The sequence below is a fragment of the Caretta caretta genome, chromosome 4 (assembly GCF_965140235.1).
Source record: "Caretta caretta isolate rCarCar2 chromosome 4, rCarCar1.hap1, whole genome shotgun sequence".
Lineage (NCBI taxonomy): Eukaryota > Metazoa > Chordata > Testudines > Cheloniidae > Caretta > Caretta caretta.
Window position 1 is genome coordinate 30,078,331 of NC_134209.1, and position 20,765 is coordinate 30,099,095.

Genomic DNA, 20,765 nt, shown 5'->3' on the forward strand with positions numbered 1-20,765 from the left:
GCAGCTGCCCCAGTGCAGCATTTTAAGCATAGACCTGCCCTGAGAAACTGGAGTAGATCTGAGGGAGGAATCAAGGTGATTATTGTGGTAGTTGCCACAAGCTTTGTAATAAAATAGGCTCCATGCATTTGCATGGACTTGAGCACAGGGAAGACTTTGGAGATGGCAGATCCAACTAATTTTTTTTTTAAAATTGACCTCATTTTTATAGTGCGCAAGAGGGTGGAGTGATACCTGGTACCTGAAACCCAATTGGCTGTGAATAGCAGTCTTTTGTTACAGCCACCCATTTCAATGCACATCTCTCCCTCATTGTAACTGTGATGGGACTTGGTATCTGTGTTCTCTTTTCTGTCTATCTTCCCTGTTCTCCTCACTGCTCTTTCTTTCTTTCCTTTTTACTGTACCTTTTATTTTATTCTATTTTGCTGTATATTTTTTTGTTTCTTCCATTCACCAGAGGGTTACGTGATACTCTGAGTGGAGAGTCCATTGGTATCATTTTGTTCCTTCGCCCCATGTGGCTGTGGTGTGCATGCTTTTGAGGTTGAACTTGAGTGTCCTGGGAACAAAGAGAAGTTCAGGCTGGTAAGCTACTGCTTGAGCCTGTAATCCAGTGCAGTTAGGTACCACAGCTGGAGGAGAGGAGACCATGGTAACTTTCAAAGAGCTTCCCTTTGCTTTAGCCGCATTTATAGGACATATTTGCAGTAAAGGTGTGGGGGTATCAAGGGTCATGCAGCTTCTCTCCCTCCCCTCACCACCCAGATGCTCTTTTCCTATGTCTCTCCCTGGACCAATCTGGTGCTTCCATGGGTCACACCCCCAGCTGGAAAATACAGCATTGTATGCTTCAAGCAAGTGCTCATGTGACTCCAATGTAGATGTCTCTGGGCCTTGAAATGCTTAAGAGTCCAGCATGAGTAGTGACATCGGATAATGGCAAACTAGGTGCTAGTTCTAGGGATTTCTGTTTGGCAAATATCTGCTCACAGTGCCACGCAACGCAAACAACTACTGAATGTTTTGTGTTGCTCCTAGACATTTAGGACCTAATTCTGCAGGTGATCTCTAAGGAGTATCTCTAAGGTGCCACAAGTCCTCCTTTTCTTTTTGCGGATACAGACTAACACAGCTGCTACTCTGAAACCTTACCACTGTGAGAAGTCCCTTTGAAGCCAACAGTTCAAACTAGTGGAGTTCAGACCAATGGGACAACTTACAGGACTAAGCTCTGTGTTCATTATCAGGTTCTTAGATTGTAAACTTCTTGAGGCAGAGAACTTTTCTTTCTCTGCGTAGTGTAAATCACTGAGCAAAGTGTCAAAATTTTACTAATGCATAGCTATCGTCCTAATGCAGTGTAGCCAACTGTCCTGATTTTGTCATGAGTCTCATAATTATTGTTTTCCTTAAAGCCGCAGCTCATGGAGACAAGTGGGTATATGACCATTTCAGCTTTCATTCTTACAGAAAAAGTAAATTTCTACCTGTGTAGCTGTGGAGAAAGCTCCAAAATGTGACCCGAGTGCGCCCTAAAGGCTTCAAAAGCAGATGTCAAATAAAAAGAACCCCAAATCTAATATTTTTACATAATATCATGGTTTTAAAGCCAATATCATGATTTTTGGTGAGCCTGACTCATGATTTTTGAACATTTTGGGCTTGGCAATACTGCTAATGATTTGCTGCCTCAGGCAAACCATCTATTCTGTAGAGTATTTGCCTTGCTAATACATGTCATTCAGGATGATAGCTCAGACTGCCCTGCAGGTTTGAGGGGGAGAGCTGCTGAAAAATGCCATGCATGTGTTTTGGTTTTGCTTTTTGTCTTCATTCATAGATGATGATCAGAGAGCATTATTTTTGTAGGGGTACCTGCATTTTGCTCAGTTACAGCATGGCTTTAGAAAACAGGCTATCAAAGGAGCTGTCTGATGGATCAGACACCTCTGACAGCCAAAGCTGAAAGGCAGAAATACACACACAAATGTAAATGTCTGTTTCCTCCCTGGATAATTTCTGCTTCAAATTAACAAGAGATTTCAGGCAGGATGGTACTAGAAAGAGAGCCTTTTTCTGGAGATTACACACCCAGCCTCCTGTCCTGCCCTATATGACCATCTACTGGGAGCAACTGTATGGGAGAAAAGTGATCCCATTGGTCCATATTATTGCTTAAGCAAAGCTTAGGTGGCACCTAGGATCAGGCTGAATATCATGTGCTGTGTCTTACAAAAGGGAAAATACCTGGATATTTTTAACTTGTGTATTCATGTCTCCTTTTCTCTTCCAGATGAGCTGATCTACACTGAAGTGTCGTAATGGCGTCCACGGACACACCAAGCAGCACCAATGGGTAGGAATTAACCCAATGTAACACTGGGCACACTCTTCTCTTTTACTTTTTAAACTAATTTTCAGATAGGTTCAGATTTAACCTCTCTTCATTCATTTTGAGACTGGTTGTGAGGGGGGAAACCGATTTAAAACAAAACAATCTGCTGTTTTTTGTAAAAGCCAGAGATTACTGTAACTTTCTGCCATATAAGTGCAATGTAAAATAAAGAATTTGACACCCACTCTCAGTGAGGGGAAAGACTTATCCAGCAGCACCAAAGAACAGTGGCCACAAGTTCTGCAGGTTTGGTAAGTGGGGTGGGGCCCTATCGTAAAACACATACAGTGGTTTGATCCCTTCCCCAGGGTAACTGAGAGAACTTGCTGCACCCTTTTTCAAACAATTATCTGCATGAGGTTGATTGTGCCATTAAAATGCATTGCTTCTACCCTGTCTCACTCATGCATATGGAGGGAGAGCTCAAGGGCTGTTCTGACCTGAGGACTGAATCCTGCAGGTGCTGAGCGTATCCCTTGGAGGAGCAGGAGGCAGGGGGAAGATGTGTTTAGGATCACTTTAGCAAACAAAATGTATCCATTTGTCTAAGGTATTTAGATGGCCCCCATCACGGTAGTATCTGATCACCTTTCATACATTTATCCTCCCAACCCCTCTGTGAGGTAGAGAAGTGCTGATATCCCCATTTTACAGATGGCAAGCTCAGGCACGCAGCCCAAAGTGTCACAGGAAGCTGATGGTGGAGCAGGAAATTGAATCCAGGCCAGCTCCCTAATTACTAAGCCCTCCCTTAACCTCTTATCTAAAATTAATCTAGCTTTATTAATTTTTTTCATTAAAATGGCATAGATATGCAAGAAACGTCCTCTTTGTATTCAGATATCCATGTCTGGATACAATGTATAACAGCATGGACAAATAAAAAAAATGGTGGGGATTTATTCGATCACTATCCTGCATACATCTCTGCCAAAGCCAACAAGGTATCTAAACCTCTCTAAGTTAATTGTAACCATTTAGGAAAGTGCATATATTGCTTGTGGAACATCTTTAAAGTATTCGGACCCCCTATGAATGAGAGTGAGGTAACACCAAGCGATGCGATAGGAATTCCTGACGATGGCTGCAAAGAGCCAGTGGGGTGCAGCCTGCGAGATAGTCTGGTTCATGGGCGGGCATGGGTCTTTTTTTAAAAGCTGTTTCTTTTCATTGAAATATTGAACCAGTGATTGGCTATACCCCTCCACATCCCTCTTGCTCAGGAATATCTTTTATTTTTAACATCTGCAGAACACTTTTAAACAACTGTGTGCATTCATAAACTCTGTTACTACAGTCAAAATAGTACTTCACTTATATTTTCCCCTTTCAGGACGATTCTCAATGTCCCTGTTTTCCACTACCAGGTCTAGAGTTGTCCTCCACCTGTGCGGGGCAGGCAAGGACATCTGATTAACATTTATACAGTGCTACTCGTGGATTAGCCGACAGACATGCGCTATGGCAGAGATGTTGTTGTCACAGGCCCCAGTTCAGCCAAGTGGTGGAACTTTTAAGTATGTGCTTAAAGCTAAACCCATTCCAAAGTGCTTTGCTGAATCAGGGCCATACATATCTTCTCCACCTCACCCAGCTTCCTTCCCACCATTGGCCAGCAGTATTGCTATCACTCACAATCCACAGCCTTCGTTGTAGCCATGTTGGTTCCAGGATATTAGAGAGAGAGAGAGAGACAAGGTGGGTGAGGTAGTATCTTTTATTGGACCAACTTCCATTGGTGGAAGAGAGACCAGCTTTAGAACTTCACAGAGCTCTTCTTCAGGTTTGGGAAATCAGTGTGTCACAGTTAATTAGAAGTTGCAACAGATTGTTTAGCATAAGTATTTAACACACATTTCAAGGGACCATTCCAGAATAAGACGGAGAATATGTTATTGCCCTTATATAAATCCATGGTGCGCCCACATCTTGAATATTGCATACAGGTGTGGTCCCCTCATCTCAAAAAAGAAAAAACTGGCATGAGAAAAGGTTCAGAAAAGGGCAACTAAAACAATAGGGGTTTGGAACGGGTCCCATATGAGGAGAGATTAAAGAGGCGAGGACTTTTCAGCTTGGAAAAAAGGAGACTAAGGGAGGATATGATAGAGGTATATAAAATCATGAGTGGTGTGGAGAAAGTGAATAAGGAAAAGTTATTTACTTGTTCCCATAATATAGGAACTAGGGGCCACCAAATGAAATTAATGGGTAGCAGGTTTAAAACAAATAAAAGGAAGTTCTTCTTCACTCAGCGCACAGTCAACCTGTGGAACTCCTTGCCTGAGGAGGTTGTGAAGGCTAGGACTATAACAGGGTTTAAAAGAGAACTGGATAAATCCATGGAGGCTAAGTCCATTAATGGCTATTAGCCAGGATGGGTAAGAAATGATGTCTCTAGCCTCTGTTTGTCAGAGGGTGGAGATGGATGACAGGAGAGAGCTCACTTGATCATTACCTGTTAGGTTCATTCCCTCTGGGGCGCCTGGCATTGGCCACTGTTGGTAGACAGGACACTGGGCTGGATGGACCTTTGGTCTGACCCAGTTTGGCCACTCTTATGTTCTTATGTCTCTATTCAGTCCATGATGCTTAGTGTCGAGCAAAGTTATGAACTTAAACACCCAGGCTCATCTTTTGAAAGTATTCTGCAGGTTTCCTTTGGGAATGAGTTTGGCTAGGTGAGATATAGAGTGATCGCTTTGTGAAAAGTGTACATGCATAGGTGACAGGGTGTTTCTGTCTTTTTATCATTTTCCTTAGTGAGTTCACTGGAGAGCATAGTGATTGTCTGGTTTCACCCACATAGTTGTTGTCAGGGCATTTGGTGCACTGGTTGAGATATGCCACATGTTGGAACAGGGATGTGTAGGACCCCGGGATCTTGAAAGGTGTGTTGTGGGGACGTGTTGATCATTGTTCAAATGGAGATGTGTTTGCAGGTTTTGCATCTGTTCTGGCAGAGCTTGCTTCTGATGATGAGTTTGGAGAGATTGTGGGGGTTGTTTGAAGGAAGAGGGGGATCAGGAAAGATTTTTTTTTTTTTTTGAGGACTGGGTCCCCATTGAGTATGGGTTGTGGTTGTTTGATACTCTTTTTGGGTTCCAGTTTGGGCTGGTAGGTGACAATTTAGGGTGTGTGGTCGGAGGGGGTTTTATTTCTGTATTGAAGCAGGTTCTCTCATAATGCGATCCACTAGAGAAGTCGAGTGTCATTGTTTTTTGAAGGCAGTTTTGAGTGTGTTAAGGTGTATCTCATCTGAACACATTCTGTGGTATCTGAGTGCCTGGCTGTAGATACAGATTTCTTGGTGTATTTGGGTGGTTACTGGGTCTATGAAGGTTGCTGTGGTGGGCCGTAAATTTCTCTTATACATGGCTGTCTGTAGACTTTCATTCTTGTAGCTGATCATGGGGTCCAGGCAGTTGGTACTAGTATGGGAGTGTTTGAGAGAGAGTTTAATGGACAACGGGTGGTGGTGGTTAAAGTTTGTCATCTGTGCAGAGGATGAAAAGACCACGGATGTATCTCAGGTATATCATTGGTTTTGTGGTGCATTTGTCCAGAAATTCTTCACTGTGGCCCATGAAGAGATTGTCTTATTGGGAGCCGTCCTACTACCCATGGCTGCTCCCATGGTTTGGACAAAGTCTTTGTTGTTGAATGTAAAATTTGTTATATATGAGGATGAAATGGATGAGTTTGGCGATGTATTTGGGGTGGATATCTGCGGGTGGTCCATTGTCTTGTAAATATTTGAGGCAGGCAGCTATGCTGTCATTGTGAGGGATGTTGGTGTACAGAAGGGGTGGCCAAACTTACAGACCCTCTGAGCCGCATATGATAATCTTCAGAAGTTCGAGAGCCGGGAGCACCTGCTGGCGCTTGGAACTTCAGCCCCACAGCAAGGGGATCCTCAGAGCTTCAGCCCCACAGGAGCCCCAAGCCCTGGCATGCATACCCCATGGGGCTGAAGCCCCACCACCCAGCTGCCGGGAGAAGCCCCGAGCTTTCCCCCACCCAGTCTGGTAGGCAGAGAATGGGGAGCAGGGCATGGGGGTCTCTATGAGACACACTTTAACTGTAAAAGAGCCACATATGGCTCACAAGCCGGGCTTTGGCCACCCATGCCTTATAGGGAAGTGACATCCATGGTGGTAAGGATGGTGTTTTGAGGGAGGTTTTTAATGTTTCAGAGTTTGTGGAGGAATGAATGAACTTCCACAGGAAAATGATAAAAGACAAAAACACCATATCACCTATGGGTGAACACTTTTCACAAAATGATCACTCTGTATCTGCCCTATCCCTCCTCATCTTCAAGGAAACCCACACAATACTTTCAAAAGACAAGCCTGGGAGCTTAAATTCATAATTTTGCTAGATGCTAAAAATAATGGACTGAATAGAGACACGGCATTTATGGTTTATTACAGCAATCTATAACGCACTAACAACTCCCTCTCCCCCTCCCCCCCCCCGGCTGTCCCCTCTTACTCCACCCCACCCCACCCCCGTGACGGGAGGGGTCGCTTCACATTGAAAGGTGGCTTAAAATATATGTTAACTACTTAAGATAAACAATCTGTTTCACCTGGTATTTTTCATTGTGACATTTTGAGGCTGGGCACACTACAGACCTACATCCCTCCTGTTTCCCAGCTCTGAATAACTCTTTGAAAGCTCAAAAACTTTTCTCTCTCCAATAGAAGTCGATCCAATGAAAGATATTACCTCACCCACCTTGTCGCTCTAATCCACAGCCTTATTTACCTAGTTAAACTGGCTTTTCATGTCTCCTTGCACTCTTGGGTTTCAGTGCGTTGCTGGCTTTGCAGCTCTACCTTGAGGAAGCAGGACTGTGGGGTTTACAGACTGAGGGCATGTCTTCACTAGCAACGTTACAGTGCTGCCGCAGCAACGCTTTGCCGCGGCTGTGTAGTCACGGCACGAGACAGCGCTGGGAGAGAGCCATCCCAGCGCCATAAAAACACCCCACTCCACCAGGGGAATGGGGCTCTCTCTCCACTGGCGCTTTACAGCGCTGGAACTTGCAGCGCTCGGGGGGGGGGGGTGTTTTTCCACACCCTGAGCGAGAAAGTGGCAGGCTGTAAAGTGCCAGTGTAGACAAGCCCTTATTTTCTGTACCTGGGATGCTATCTAGTGTAAGGTGCTGTGGCTTCCTACCCTCCTTCCCACGCTTACAATAGCAACGTAAGGGCGTGTGCCTCCTGCTAGCTGTAAAACCTGTGGCGTGGGGAATATGACCTTACCTAGCAACTTAGTAGTGTGTAATTGTCTCTTTGTTGTTTGAAAGGAGAAGCACTGAGAGGACTCTGGAAGGATCCCAGTATTGTGATTAAAGGGCTGAATCTACTGTAAAGAGAAGATGTAAAATGATAAAATGGGCCTTCATTTCAGCATGTCGGGATCACTGCTTAAGTCCTGAATTTCATGTCCCCTGACTGGGCACACAGGAGCAGCAAGCCACAGACAGTACTTTGGATTCTAATTGTGTGGGGTTTGTGCTTCAGCATCAGAAAAATATTAATTTAGTTAAGAAAGAATCGGCCTCTGAGTGAAAGCAGGAGGCAGTGTGATGGGTTGCTTGGCGATGCCACTGAGGGAAATACAGGGTGAGACCCCATTTTGCTGAGAAATTATTGGTGGTTTTGAGGAGTGCAGCTTGGCATAATATTGGATGCATATGGAAGGCTCACTCATTCCTTTGAAAAGGTCATTCGCTGACCTGGTGCCAAGAACCCCTTGGCAAATAAAAAAGGCTACTGCATGTCTGCTTCAGCTACTTGGAAACACAAACATAATGTGTCTGACCCTTTTCACCTCAGAGTGAAAAGGAATCGCCAGTGGTGGTAAACGGTGGCAATTCTTGTAAACAGAGCTGGGAAAAGACCTTTTAATTAAGACAGCACTGACTCTGTAGAAGTGAGAGTGAGGGTGTGGGTAAATGGTGGTGTGTGTGGTTTTTTCTTTTTAACCCATTACATTATTAATCCTTAAGTATAATGCAATGTTTGGAAAAATTGGTAAGTGCATGTTTTTGACCTACTTTTTCTGTGTATAAACAAATATTCTCTTACTGTGAATGTGTTATCAAAAGGTTACCTATGCACTTCATGAGTATTTAATAAAATGGATGACACTCCTTCATCTAACTAGGGACATGGGTTGGAGTCTCTTTCTCTCTTCTTTCCTTAATGAGTGGATGCTTTTAAATTTAAACAATCTGACCAGTGGTGTAACAAGGTGTAAAGGGCCCTGGTGCAAGAATAAGTTAGGGCCCCCTTTCACGATTCTCCCACACATCTCCAGTTGAGCCCCACCATTTTCCTAGCTCTGCTCCAGCTCCCCAGCTCCACCCAATTCTGCTCCAAGTCCTCACCCCAGCTCTGATCTAGTTCCCCAGCACTCCCCTGCCCCATGCAAAGTGGACAATACTTTTACCTTGCACTCGGTCTTCGGGAAGGGGGTGCGTCTCTTGTCTCTGGGGCCTCCCACACATGCCTGGGTGCTGCAGTACCCTCTATGCCTCTTCCATGTGTCGGTGGCAATGTGGGAATTTTTCATAATATTTTTTGTGATGTATATGTATGCCTCAGTTTCCCCTATACTTTGCTTGGCTACCTGGTAGGGAGGAAAAGGATTGTTTGGTCTTACGGCAGGCTAAGAAGACATAGGTTTGTCTCACCTAGCTGTCTGTGGGGATGAAATGGGTCATTAATAAAGGACTGGCCAAGGTGGACCCGTATCAGTGGAAAATCTCAGAAGATGGTGGAAGGACATTGAAACATTGCTAACAACCCAGAGAGGGGGAAGATTTCCCCACCTCTCAGCAGGGAAGCTGAACAGAGACCCCAGCTCGAGAATGAAGGGGACTGGGAGGTTTAAAGTGGGGGAATAAATGTGGACTCTGGAAGAAGCGGGAGCTCTCACCTGGGAACTGACGAAGAAAGGGGAGAGAAACTCAGACCCTGAAAATGAAAGGTTCGCTCCAGCTTGGCTGGTGAATTGCTCTGGTTTGACCAGAATGAACGATTTAACCTTTGTCTCTATGCTAACCGAAGGACTTCCGGTGCTACATTCCAACTGAGTATCAATAAACCTTCCTGTTTTGAAGACACTGCTTGATCGTCACTGCAAATGCCGGGTGCTGTGCATTAGTCCCTGAAGGGTGTAGAAGTCTCTGACCAAGAGTCTGTCTCAGTTGGACAACTAAATAGCACCTTTACACAATTTGGTAGATCTTTTTGCTACCTATATACATTTATTTAAGCAATTATCTAGGATAATAATTTCAGATTTGTATTAATTGTACACTTTTAGTATGTTAGGAAATGGTGAATGATGTATTTCTTCTTTACTAGCTAATTAACTTTTTGCTCATGATTTGAGTCAAGCTGCTTCAGGATCATAGAAGACGGGTTGGAAGAGACCTCACGATGCCATCTAGTCCAACCCCCTGCTCAAAGCAGGACCAACCCCAACTAAATCATCCCAGCCAGGGCTTTGTCAAGCCGTTAAAAACCTCTAAGGATGGAGATTCTACGACCTCTCTAGGTAACCCATTCCAGTGCTTCACCACCCTCCTAGTGAAATAGTTTTTCCTAATATCCAACCTAGACCTCCCCCATTGCAACTTGAGACCATTGCTCCTTCTTCTGTCATCCTCCACCACTGAGAACAGCCTATCTCCATCCTCTTTGGAACCCCCCTTCAGGTAGTTGAAAGCAGCTATCAAATTCCCCCTCACTCTTCTCTTCTGCAGACTAAATAAGACCAGTTCCCTCAGCCTCTCCTTATAAGTCAGTGAAGACCCAGGCAAAAAAAGCATTGAGGACTTCAGCTTTTTCCACATAGTCTGTCAGTAGGTTGCCTCCCCGTTCAGTAAGAGTCCCACACTTTTCCTGACCACCTTCTTGTTGCTTACATACTTGTTGCTCACATACCTGTAGAAACCCTTCTTGTTACCCTTCACATCCCTTGTTGGCTGCAACTCCAATTGTGTTTTGGTCTTCCTGATGATAACTGGAATTTAATTAAATACACAACAGCATATAAAAATCATTTGTATTAAATAAAAGAACCTGAAATGTTTTGAATACATAAACTTCTTATATAAAAACATGCATGTTTACAACTAAATTATAATTATATAATTAAATATTAAATACAATTTTATATTTTGGGCTTAAAATATTTTGTATTAAATTCAGATTTAAATTTAAACAGGCTTATTTTTAAAAAAGAAACAATCATTTAAATAAAATTTTAAAAACATATTTAAATCTGATTTCAATTAAAAAAATGATTTGTATCCACTCTGACGCAGTCTCTTAGCTATGTGATCATATATCTTTTCCACAGAACGCTGCCTCATTCAGTGCACAGGGTGGATGGTGCTCACTTAATGAGCAACTGTTCAATATTTTGTGTTCTCCTCATTGTTCAGTGTGTGGCCCCATGCCTTATTTACTGCGTGTGATTCAAACCCTGCTCTGAAGACAGAATTAATAATTGTTTCATGGGCTCTTCTGTGCGGCTCATTGTTATACTATCTGAGTACTTCACAAACAGTAACTCATTTTCACAATACGCCTGTGAGGTGAAGGAGTGGTGCTATTATCCTTATTTTACAGATGAAGAGCAGAGGCAGAGAGATGAAGGTCAAAAGTTTCTACTAATTTTGGATGCCATGTCTCAATTTTGAGACAACTAGGACCTGATTTTTCAGAGTACTTAGCATTGTTTAGCAGTTTATATGTTCAAAGCACTGATCCTATTGACTTCTTTTCCATCTGTAAGTGTTCAGCACTCTTGCAAATCAGACCCTAGTGTGTCAAATCAGGCACCCAGAAAGAGTGGAGAACACAAATAGGGACCACTTGTAAAAAGTTGAGTTTAAGGGACTTGCCCTGCATCTCACAGGATTTCTGTAGCAGAGGCAGGGATAGAACCCAGTTTTCAAGGGCAGTGTTCAACACGACACTAGTTGTTTTTTTTTCCTGCCATTCCCTGCCTTGTTCATCACACACCTTCCAACTTATGCAAAAATTAGGCAGGTGTCTTACAGATAATAGCCTTCTTTCCTAAACAGCTGTGATTCATCCCTATAGCAGGTCCATCTTGTGCACTGAATGAGGCAGACATCCTGTGGAAAAATAGTGCATAATCATGTAATTAAAGGCTGTATCATAATGCAAACACACAAAGAGGCTAAATTAAGGTTGCACAGCCAACCTTCATTGGGGCATTTCCTAACTTTTGAGTGCTTGACTTGTGTACTGAATAGTGTTCTTTTAACATAATTTTTTATGCATAATTTCCTAGCTTTTTATAAGGAGAAAGCAAAAACAGAAATCAAATTATATGGCTTTATATTGACACCAACCTGGGTCTTCATCAGAGTTGGAATCTTAAGATCTACCACACAGACATCTGTCACTTGTGCTGTTGGAGTAACTGATAGCAGTAGTAGGTTGTCATCCTCTGTGTGGCCCAGCACCAGAGGGGGATGAGAGAGACTGTTTGTCAGTGGGTTTCTCGCATACTTGCCAACAGTAGAGGAATGACAAACTCAGAAATCATTGGTTCCATTCTAGACTCTGGAGGGGAATGTCCTCTGGTGGGCTCAGGCTGTTGTACCCATTCCTCCTCCCTCCTTAGCTTGACCTCTTCTGCTGCATCCCTTTCAATCTTCTCCTCCCAGTCTCCTTGCCCTGTCAGTCCCAGTTCTCCTTTCCCCTGCTTCTTGCCCAGTTTGTTTCTCTGTCCCCCTCCTCACACTTATCTTCTCTGTCCACAGTGGCTTCCAGTCTCCCTCCTTGGGCTCATCATCTAGTTACTTTCCTCTGATCTCACAGCTCCTTGTCCCAGTCTCTTCAACCAGATACTCGTGGTTCTCCCCTTGCACCTTGTCTCCTTGTCAGGTTTGTCTTCTCCCACCCCCTTCCTTCCTCCTCTTTGGTTCTTAGTCTTTGGCATACACGCTGCTGTCAGGTGTCTGTTTCTGGCTCCCCAGTCCTAGTTTCCCCCTCTCCAGGGCCCTTGTTTTAATATACACCCTCCCCTGTCCTGTGACGCTCCCCAGGGTTGCGAGGAACTTCACCAATTGCTCTTAGTGTGGGGCACCCTCGTCTGTGCCTGCTGTGGATCAACTCCCTGAAAACAGCCTCTGGCAGCACAAGCAGTCCCTCTAGGCCTCCCTAGGGTTTACTTTCAGGCACACATCAACCCCCCCCCTCCCCCCTCCCGAGTCCTCAGAGCCTTCCCTGAAGTGTCCAGCCCCTTATCCACTGGACACTCACAGAATTACCAGGCCCACTGTTCCCAAAGGAACAGAAAACACCGGCTTGTAAGATTCAGCTCACGATCAGCACTTAGCTTAACGCCACAGCACTGAGCTATATTTATAGTGAAACAAGGATAAGTTTATTATTAAATAATAATAGAGATTTCATAGAATCGTAGGACTGGAAGGGACCTCGAGAGGTCACTTAAGTGATAGTAAGAGAGAATATTGGAAACAAATGGTTACATACAAAACAAAATCATAACATGCTTTCTAGATACTAAACTTAACTAACAGGTTAACCTCCCATCTAAAGAAGTTTCATCTCACCGAAGTTCTCCCCAGTGTTTTTAGCCAAGCCTGGCTGAGATGCTTTTTTCATGAAGCAAAACCACTGTGCTTTTACTTCCTCTGTGAAGAGTGCCTGGGTGTCTTGTCTGCCTCCCAACCCTTTGAAGTGCACTTCCAGATAAGGTTCTCTCCCCTGCTGTTTTTCTCTTCCTGTTAGGTTGCATGTGAAGTTCTGAGGATCCTTCATTTGCATTCAGCTCAGACTTGTGATAAGCCCATTGTGAAGGAGACAATTTACATGTAAACAGATGAATAAACATCTGTCTGACACAAAACCTGCTTTTCACCTTTGCTGGTGATCAGCACCTTGATACAAAGACTCTTAAGAACATATATTCAGAATATGTATGTAACTCCTTACTCGATATCTGTATGTACATTTCACAATGATATTGATGTCCAGTGTGACACTGCTTCTTTTTGAGACCACATGCCATTCTTTGGTGAACTAGAATATACACACCAAACTCATGAGATTCCAGTAGCCCCCTCCCCGCTCTCCGTTTTGCCAGTTGGCATCAAGAAATTCTTGAGTCACAGTCTCCCAGGTCTGGTTCTTGTCTCCTCTGCATTTGAAGCAGGAAGCTTCCTCCTGCCTGGGCCAAGAGTAGAAGAGAGAGAGCCTCCCGGCTTTCGGTTTCAGTGCCTTAACCTAGCACAGCCCATAGCAGCCCAAAGCTCAGTCAAGGGCTAAAGCATGCCTAGTGCAGACAGAATCTACTTAGCTATGAAAGAGAACCTAGCTACTAAAAATCCAGCAAGACTCTACTGAGCAGATGGCAATTTTTCCAAGGCATATAACTTGGCCAAATTTGGGTGGATTTTCATAGGGATGGCAAAAGACATATCCGTGACACAAAGGCCAACCCCCCCCCCCCCGCCAAATTTTAATGTCTTGCTCCAGAGCATGGGTGCAGTAGACCTTCACAAAGAGGTCACCAGAATTTTTAACATAGGTAGAACTTATTTTTTCCTACGTTTGTTCCCAAGAATGTCTGAACTCTTTGGGCTGAAAAACTTTTAAAAAATAAGCCTGAGGCAAACATGGGACATAGTTAAAGTTTGATCAAGTTTTATAAGCAATTGAAAAGAGAGTCTTATAATGGGAAGTGACTGGTCACCAGCCCCACCTACGGTATATGTATTCTTCTCCCCTCACCTTTTGTATGGCACTTGACTTTTCAGACCGTAAGCTTTTATGTGCAGGGATGGTAAAGAATAAATAATTTTTAAGAGGAAATGTGCATTGCTTGGTTGGATGTTATTGGATGTTTATAGCCAGGAAAGAGGGTGATTCCCACTGGTCTCTTCCCTGCTCTGTTTCCATTATGCAAATTGTTTCCAACATGGAAGTGCTCACTCATGTGGCCTGGAGAATGAAAACATAAACAACAAATTTTCTTTACCTAATTACATCAGTATGTCAGACATTTATTTATATTTTCTTTCCAGGAGAAGAATTCAGTGAAGTATAAAAGAAATCTGGTAGTATTTTTTTAGTTGCTGATGAGTGTTCTTGAAATTAACTGATAAATAAAAAGGATTTAACAGTGTTTAAAATTGATCACAATATGTCCGTTTGTTATATTAACATTTTGGCCATCGATTGCTAGAGGGGGTTAGACTAGATGACCATCTCGGCAGGGGGTTAGACTATATGACCCTTGCAGTCGCTTCTAACCCTATGATTCTATGAAATACAATGCCTGATTCAAGTTACAAAAATATAAATTCCTTTTCAAATATTTAAGCATTTTATATAGTATGCAGCGTTGCTGTCCTTCAAATCTATAAGTACAACTCAACATAGCATGTTTCATTGTACAGAACTTTAAATGCCTTGATATCAAAGAATGTTAGTGTATGCATATCAATATGCAGAAAAGGCACATACATTACTTAAGATTGGAAGAAAATTATATCTTAATTCTTTATGATGCCACATGTCTATGGAGAACGGTGCTGCTTGTCAGCCTACAGGTTTGCCTAGAATTTTAAAAAATATATATTTGAGTCAATGTGAGTGCTCGTTAAACAAGGGGAAATAATAGAGCTGGTTTCAACTAGGGGCAGAGTAGCCGGGTATTGTGAAGAATGACCTATATGGCTTTGCCCGTATTCGTTCAATCAGACCTGAATCACCCATGTTCTTCCAGTCCTGGGCCTCTCTTGAGCAGATTTGAAATAGATCTGAAGGAAAGGAAGCTGATCACATAATTTAGTGGTATTCTCTCAAAATCTCCCCTCCCTCCCCCCCCCCAAATGTTTGGTACACACCCCCACGTATGTACTGGAAAATAAATGGTCTCTGGTCCTTTGTTTAAGTAGGAGATCTGGCTTTTAATTAAAGCTGGCTGGGTTGTTCCTGCTTGTCTTAGAAGTCATGTTGAGCCACTGTTTGCTTCCTTGAGGAGAAGGATGGTTTTGTGTTTAAAGTAGTTGGAGTTGTAACCTGGCATGTTCTAATCCCAACACTGCCACAAAATAGCTGTGTGACAGACGTTCGTCTACTTGCTTAACAACTTTGTGCCACAGTTTTACCCATTTGTAAAATGGGGATACTTCACTAACTTCCCAACAGGTAGTGGGACTTAATTCAGGAGTAAAGCTTTTAGTAACCCTTGGATGGAAGCCACTACAAAAGAATGCAATAAAGGATTCCCTATAGCCTTTAATTAGCCAGAAAACAAAGGTTTGCATAGCTTCTCTGGGTATTAGCAGAAATCCTTTGCTTGCAATTAGAAGTCCTATTTCATAATCATTTGAGGGCTATATCTTACAACTAGGCTACTGGAAAATTATTTGGGTTTTTTAGCATGGGAGAGAAAGCCCAAGACAATTTTCAGATTTTTGTAACAAGATTTGCAGGCTGCAGTGACGAAAAATCCAGCTGGTTGGTAAATTTTGACTGATACTAACAGTTCATTTTTATTTAATGATATTGTGACAATCCTAAACGTGAACTGAAATGCTATAAAAATAAATACAAAAGATCCTAAATCATTAAACGTAAACCACCAACTTGAAATCTACACCTACCCCAGCCTATCACATTTCCTTTTAAAAAAAATTCTTTTATCTGCAAAAAAGATGCATGCAAAGAGATGAAACTGAACGTACACACACAGCTTTCAAATGTGCAAGTAAACTGAAAATGATAGATTTCCACCCCCAATTTCTTTTCATGTTGAAGATCTCAGGTGTTATCTGTAACTGTAAGCCCTGAGGGCAGAGCATATCTTTGGAAAAACCCTACCATACTTTTGGCATTACTGCGTTCTAAATTACGATAATGGTGTGTTTGATTATCAGCATTTTTGGGTTATATTTAAAAACAAAAGTTCCTTTCACTGGTTAAGCAATTTCTGTTCTCAAATTCCAAATTTTTTTGTCCTCCACATCTTTTCTCAAGCGAGACGGATGAATTGGTGGGGGAGGAGCGATGGGTAAACTTGAACGTGGATGTGGGGTTTCTTTTGTTGCCCTAATGGAAATAATTGTATTGACGGCCAAGGCTGGGTGTATTTGGAAAGTCTTGAAGTTGAATAAGGCAATGTGGAGGATTCTGCACCGGGGTCCGGAGACCTGACACTGGCTCTGCTAAACTGACTTATTATGTGGCCTTGGGCAATGTACCTTGCCTTTCTACCACATCCCCATTTTAGAAATAGGAAAACTAAGGCTATGTCTATACTAGCGCTTTTGTCAGTCGGGGTGTGAAACCCCCCCCCACACCCCCGACCGACAGAAGTTTCACCGACAAATGCTCCAGTGTAGACATAGCCTTAGTTTCCCTACTCCTCTCCTGCCAAAATAGCTTCCGCCACTCATTGGGGGTGGTTTAGTTCTGCTGACGGGAGATTTCTCTCCCGCTAGCATAGACCAGTTACACAGGAGACATTATAGCAGTGCAGCTGTACTGCTGTAAGGTCTGTAGTGTAGATGTAGCCTAATACTACTTACCTCACTGGGGAATTGTGTGGGGTTAAGTAGTTAATGTGTCTACAATGCTTTGAGCAAATAAAGTGCTGTAAATGACTAAGTATGGTGAAACATGTGCCTAACCATCACATTAGTTGTTGGCCTTCATGGCTCTGAAGCTGGGGAAGAAACAGAGAGGTAAATCGCTGCAGGGAGAAGGGACGGGGCTGGGGACTCCCCCGCCAGTGCTCAGTCAGATCCACCCAACCCCCGTGCATCCATACCCAGACCCTTCTGCCAAGCCTCACTCCCTGCATCTGGAGCCCCCCTTCACCCAGCTCTCCCCAGCCCCATGCTCTGGCCAGTGGCTCCTACCCTGTTCCAGGCTCAGCTGCTAGGGGGAAGAGTGCACTTCCCCTGCATGGAGCAGCCAGGGCCAGGTTAGACCTACCCCCAGACACCTCCCCAGCTCTGCAGCCCACCCCACTTCCTGCCCCCATCATTCCTCAGCTGTCGGGGTAGGAATCACTGTATGGGGAGCTGCTCCAATGTCAACCCAACCCTTGTGCATCTGCCCCACTGAACCCCTACCCTGCCAAACCCCACCCCCTGCCTCTGGACGACTACCAAGTCCTCCCCCCTCCACCTGCACCCAGCCCTCTCACCCCCCCTGCGGACCCCTGCCTACCGAGCCCCACCCACTGCATCTGGACCCTCCCTGCTGAGCCTCAACCATCTTCATCTGGACCCTGCTTTCAGACTCCCATTGCCCCTGCACCTGGAACCCCACACTGAGCTGCCTGCACCCAGATTGCCCCCCACACAGCCCTCTCACCCCACACCTGGATCCTCCCACACTAAGTGTTTCCACATTTGGATCCTGCTGGGCTGAGCCTGCCTGTCCACACCTGGTGCTTCTGTGGGGAGGGGCAGGTGCAGCCTCGCTGCCAAGTCTGTGTCCCGCGGTTGGGGAGACTGCAGGATGATCTCCCTTCTCCATGCAGCCAGTGATCTGTGCTCCCCTCTGCCATACTGAAGCCCCTACATTTATTTATTAACAAAACTTGCAGAATCTTTATTTTTTAGTACAGAATTCCCTCAGGAGTGTCAAGCAAGTTAGCCATACTTGAATATACAACACAGCATTCTTAACCATACCTCTTATAAGCTTAGTTTAAAAACAAAATCCCACACAAATCCCCTCTGTAAATGTGTGTACTGGGCCTATGCACAAAGGGCAAGACTTCGGTCAAACCAAAACTAAGTCTTCCCCAGAAAAACTTAAATGCAGCTTTTCAATGAAGGCTAATTTCGTAACCAGTTGTCAACTTTCTTCTCGGTTGTGTGGCAATTTCTTGCGGTATCTTGGAAAGAGCTCTTTCTGCATTAAGGTTTTGTACCGTTGTGGCCCAGTGATAGTACGTAATTCCATGGGGGAGGGTAACCACAGCTCCCCCTAGAACTAAGGCTCCTGTGGAGTGATTAGGCTAATATGTTCAGGTTGCAATCTCCAGAAAAGTACCACCACCTGAGTAGACTGCCATATGCTTGTTCAAACTGGATTCTCCAGAGACTGAGAGACAAAGAAAGGACTTTTGGTTAAATAGCCTGAGTTTAAACTGACTCAGAGCTTTCTTTCTAATCCAAGAATCAGTCAGGACCTTCTGTCCAAGGAGGGGTGCAATCCTTAGGTAAGGTTTGGAAGAACTGACACTTACCAGAACCCAGAATTGGAGGTGGGGTGACCTCTGTGGCAAACTTTTTAGCATGTATGTAGGTTCTTTATGCCATCATGTGCCAGCAATGCCCCTCTGCCATGTACATTGGTCAAACTGGACAGTCTCTACGTAAAAGAATAAATGGACACAAATCAGATGTCAAGAATTCTAACATTCATAAACCAGTCGGAGAACACTTCAATCTCTCTGGTCACGCAATCACAGACATGAAGGTCGCTATCTTAAAACAAAAAAACTTCAAATCCAGACTCCAGCGAGAAACTGCTGAATTGGAATTCATTTGCAAATTGGATACCATTAATTTAGGCTTAAATAGAGACTGGGAGTGACTAAGTCATTATGCAAGGTAGCCTGTTTCCTCTTGTTTTTTCCTACCCCCCGACCCCCCCCAGATATTCTGGTTTAACTTGGATTTAAACTTGGAGAGTGGTCAGTTTAGATGAGCTATTACCAGCAGGAGAGTGAGTTTGTGTGTGTATGGGGGTGGGGGGGGAAGTGAGAAAACCTGGATCTATGCAGGAAATAGCCCGACTTGATTATGTAAAGAGTTGTCACTTTGGATGGGCTAGCACCAGCAGGAGAGTGAATTTGTGTGGGGGGGTGGAGGGTGAGAAAACCTGGATTTGTGCTGGAAATGGCCCACCTGTTGATCACTTTAGATAAGCTATTACCAGCAGGACAGTGGGGTGGGAGGAGGTATTGTTTCATATTCTCTGTGTGTATATAAAGTCTGCTGCAGTTTCCACGGTACACATCTGATGAAGTGAGCTGTGGCTCACGAAAGCTCATGCTCAAATAAATTGGTTAGTCTCTAAGGTGCCACAAGTACTCCTTTTCTTTTTGCGAATACAGACTAACACGGCTGTTCCTCTGAAACCTGCTCACTTTTTAACATTTAGGCCCTTATTTATGTATAATGTATATCAACTACCTCTTCTGCAATGTGCAATATATATATATTTTTTTGGCTCTGACTTTCCAAAAAAATTATTTCACTTTTAACCAGGAGTAGAAAATTATTTCTGCCTGAAAGTTTTATATGCAACCGAGAATGGGGTAGAATGGAAACTACTAAGTGTCCTTTAACAATAGCTATTGCTGGTATTTCTGCTATAATATTTTAAGTCATCCATTTCCAATTATGTCCTGTTCTAAATATTTTTATATATAGTTTTTGTTACAAATGGTGAATTTCCTGTTTTTCTAAGATGCTGTATAAATAAAACTTTCTCAGTAGCAGCTCAGTCTTTCAAAGCACTCTTTATTTTTGTTGATGTTTAATATTGGAAATACATAAATACCAATAGTTTTGTTATGTTAGAGAGGAGTGTTTGTGTATGCACGCTCTGCTGTAGGAGATTGTAAGGATCTTAAATATATTTGTGACTGCTGGATTATGTGTGTTAATTATTGGTTGAAGGAATTACTGGAGTAGACTATTTTTATAATTGTTTTAAAACATGTCAAGAAGCACCCAGAGCAAAGGGCAGGTGCTGCTTTTTTATGAACGAGTACACGCCTCAAGGTCTCCAATACAGCATTGTGCTCTATGCAACACTGAGGCCCAAAAGAAAAATCTATATTTTGTCTTAATACAAAAGAGAAAACGATTTTTCTCTAATTCTGGGATCCCATGTATTGGCCCCTGCAACTTATATTATGTATCCAGTTTTTAAATAACTTACATTAACAATGTCTCTCTGGACTGGTTATATTTTTGCTTTAAAAAGTTGACTGTGTGAACAATATCATGCTCAGAATAAAGCCTTTCTCTTGTTGCTAGCTTTCAAAAAACTTAAGTGGCAGTGAGGAATTCATGTTATACAGTACCTTCCCCTCCTCCTCCTCTTTAGTAAATATACCTTTGCTCTGCCTTCTTCCTCCTCATCCCATGAAACACACTCATTATGTCTAGAGTGCTAAGCAGCAGGGAACCCTGTGTTCTTGCTGTTGTGTTTGTAAGTCATTTTGGGGATCTGGCACCGACCCATTTATGAGCATGCAGGTGGAGTCTCTGGCAAAGAAAACAAATGGGTGTTTCATCCGT

The 20,765-nt window shown here is 43.4% G+C and overlaps 1 protein-coding gene and 1 long non-coding RNA gene across 7 annotated transcripts in view; one reads left to right on the forward strand and one right to left on the reverse strand.

The window, feature by feature from the left end:
• The window catches only part of AFF1 (ALF transcription elongation factor 1), a 169,114-nt gene that overhangs the window by 10,145 nt on the left and 138,204 nt on the right, over positions 1 to 20,765 (forward strand). For all 5 annotated transcript variants that reach the window (XM_048848174.2, XM_048848176.2, XM_075127501.1 and 2 more), the window contains exon 2: positions 2,297 to 2,359. In XM_048848174.2, the coding sequence (XP_048704131.1) occupies positions 2,325 to 2,359 (35 nt within the window). In that variant the 5' untranslated portion in view covers positions 2,297 to 2,324. The remainder of the gene's footprint in view (positions 1 to 2,296; positions 2,360 to 20,765) is intronic.
• On the reverse strand, positions 316 to 20,710 carry LOC125635880 (uncharacterized). 2 transcript variants are annotated; one of them, XR_007356407.2, is made up of 5 exons: positions 20,581 to 20,710; positions 18,698 to 18,822; positions 10,366 to 10,444; positions 8,864 to 9,043; positions 316 to 562 (listed from the first exon to the last, which is right to left on the reverse strand). It is a non-coding gene; the product is annotated as an uncharacterized LOC125635880 (long non-coding RNA). The 2 variants fall into 2 exon arrangements; XR_007356408.2 differs by lacking the exon at positions 316 to 562 and adding an exon at positions 3,556 to 3,784.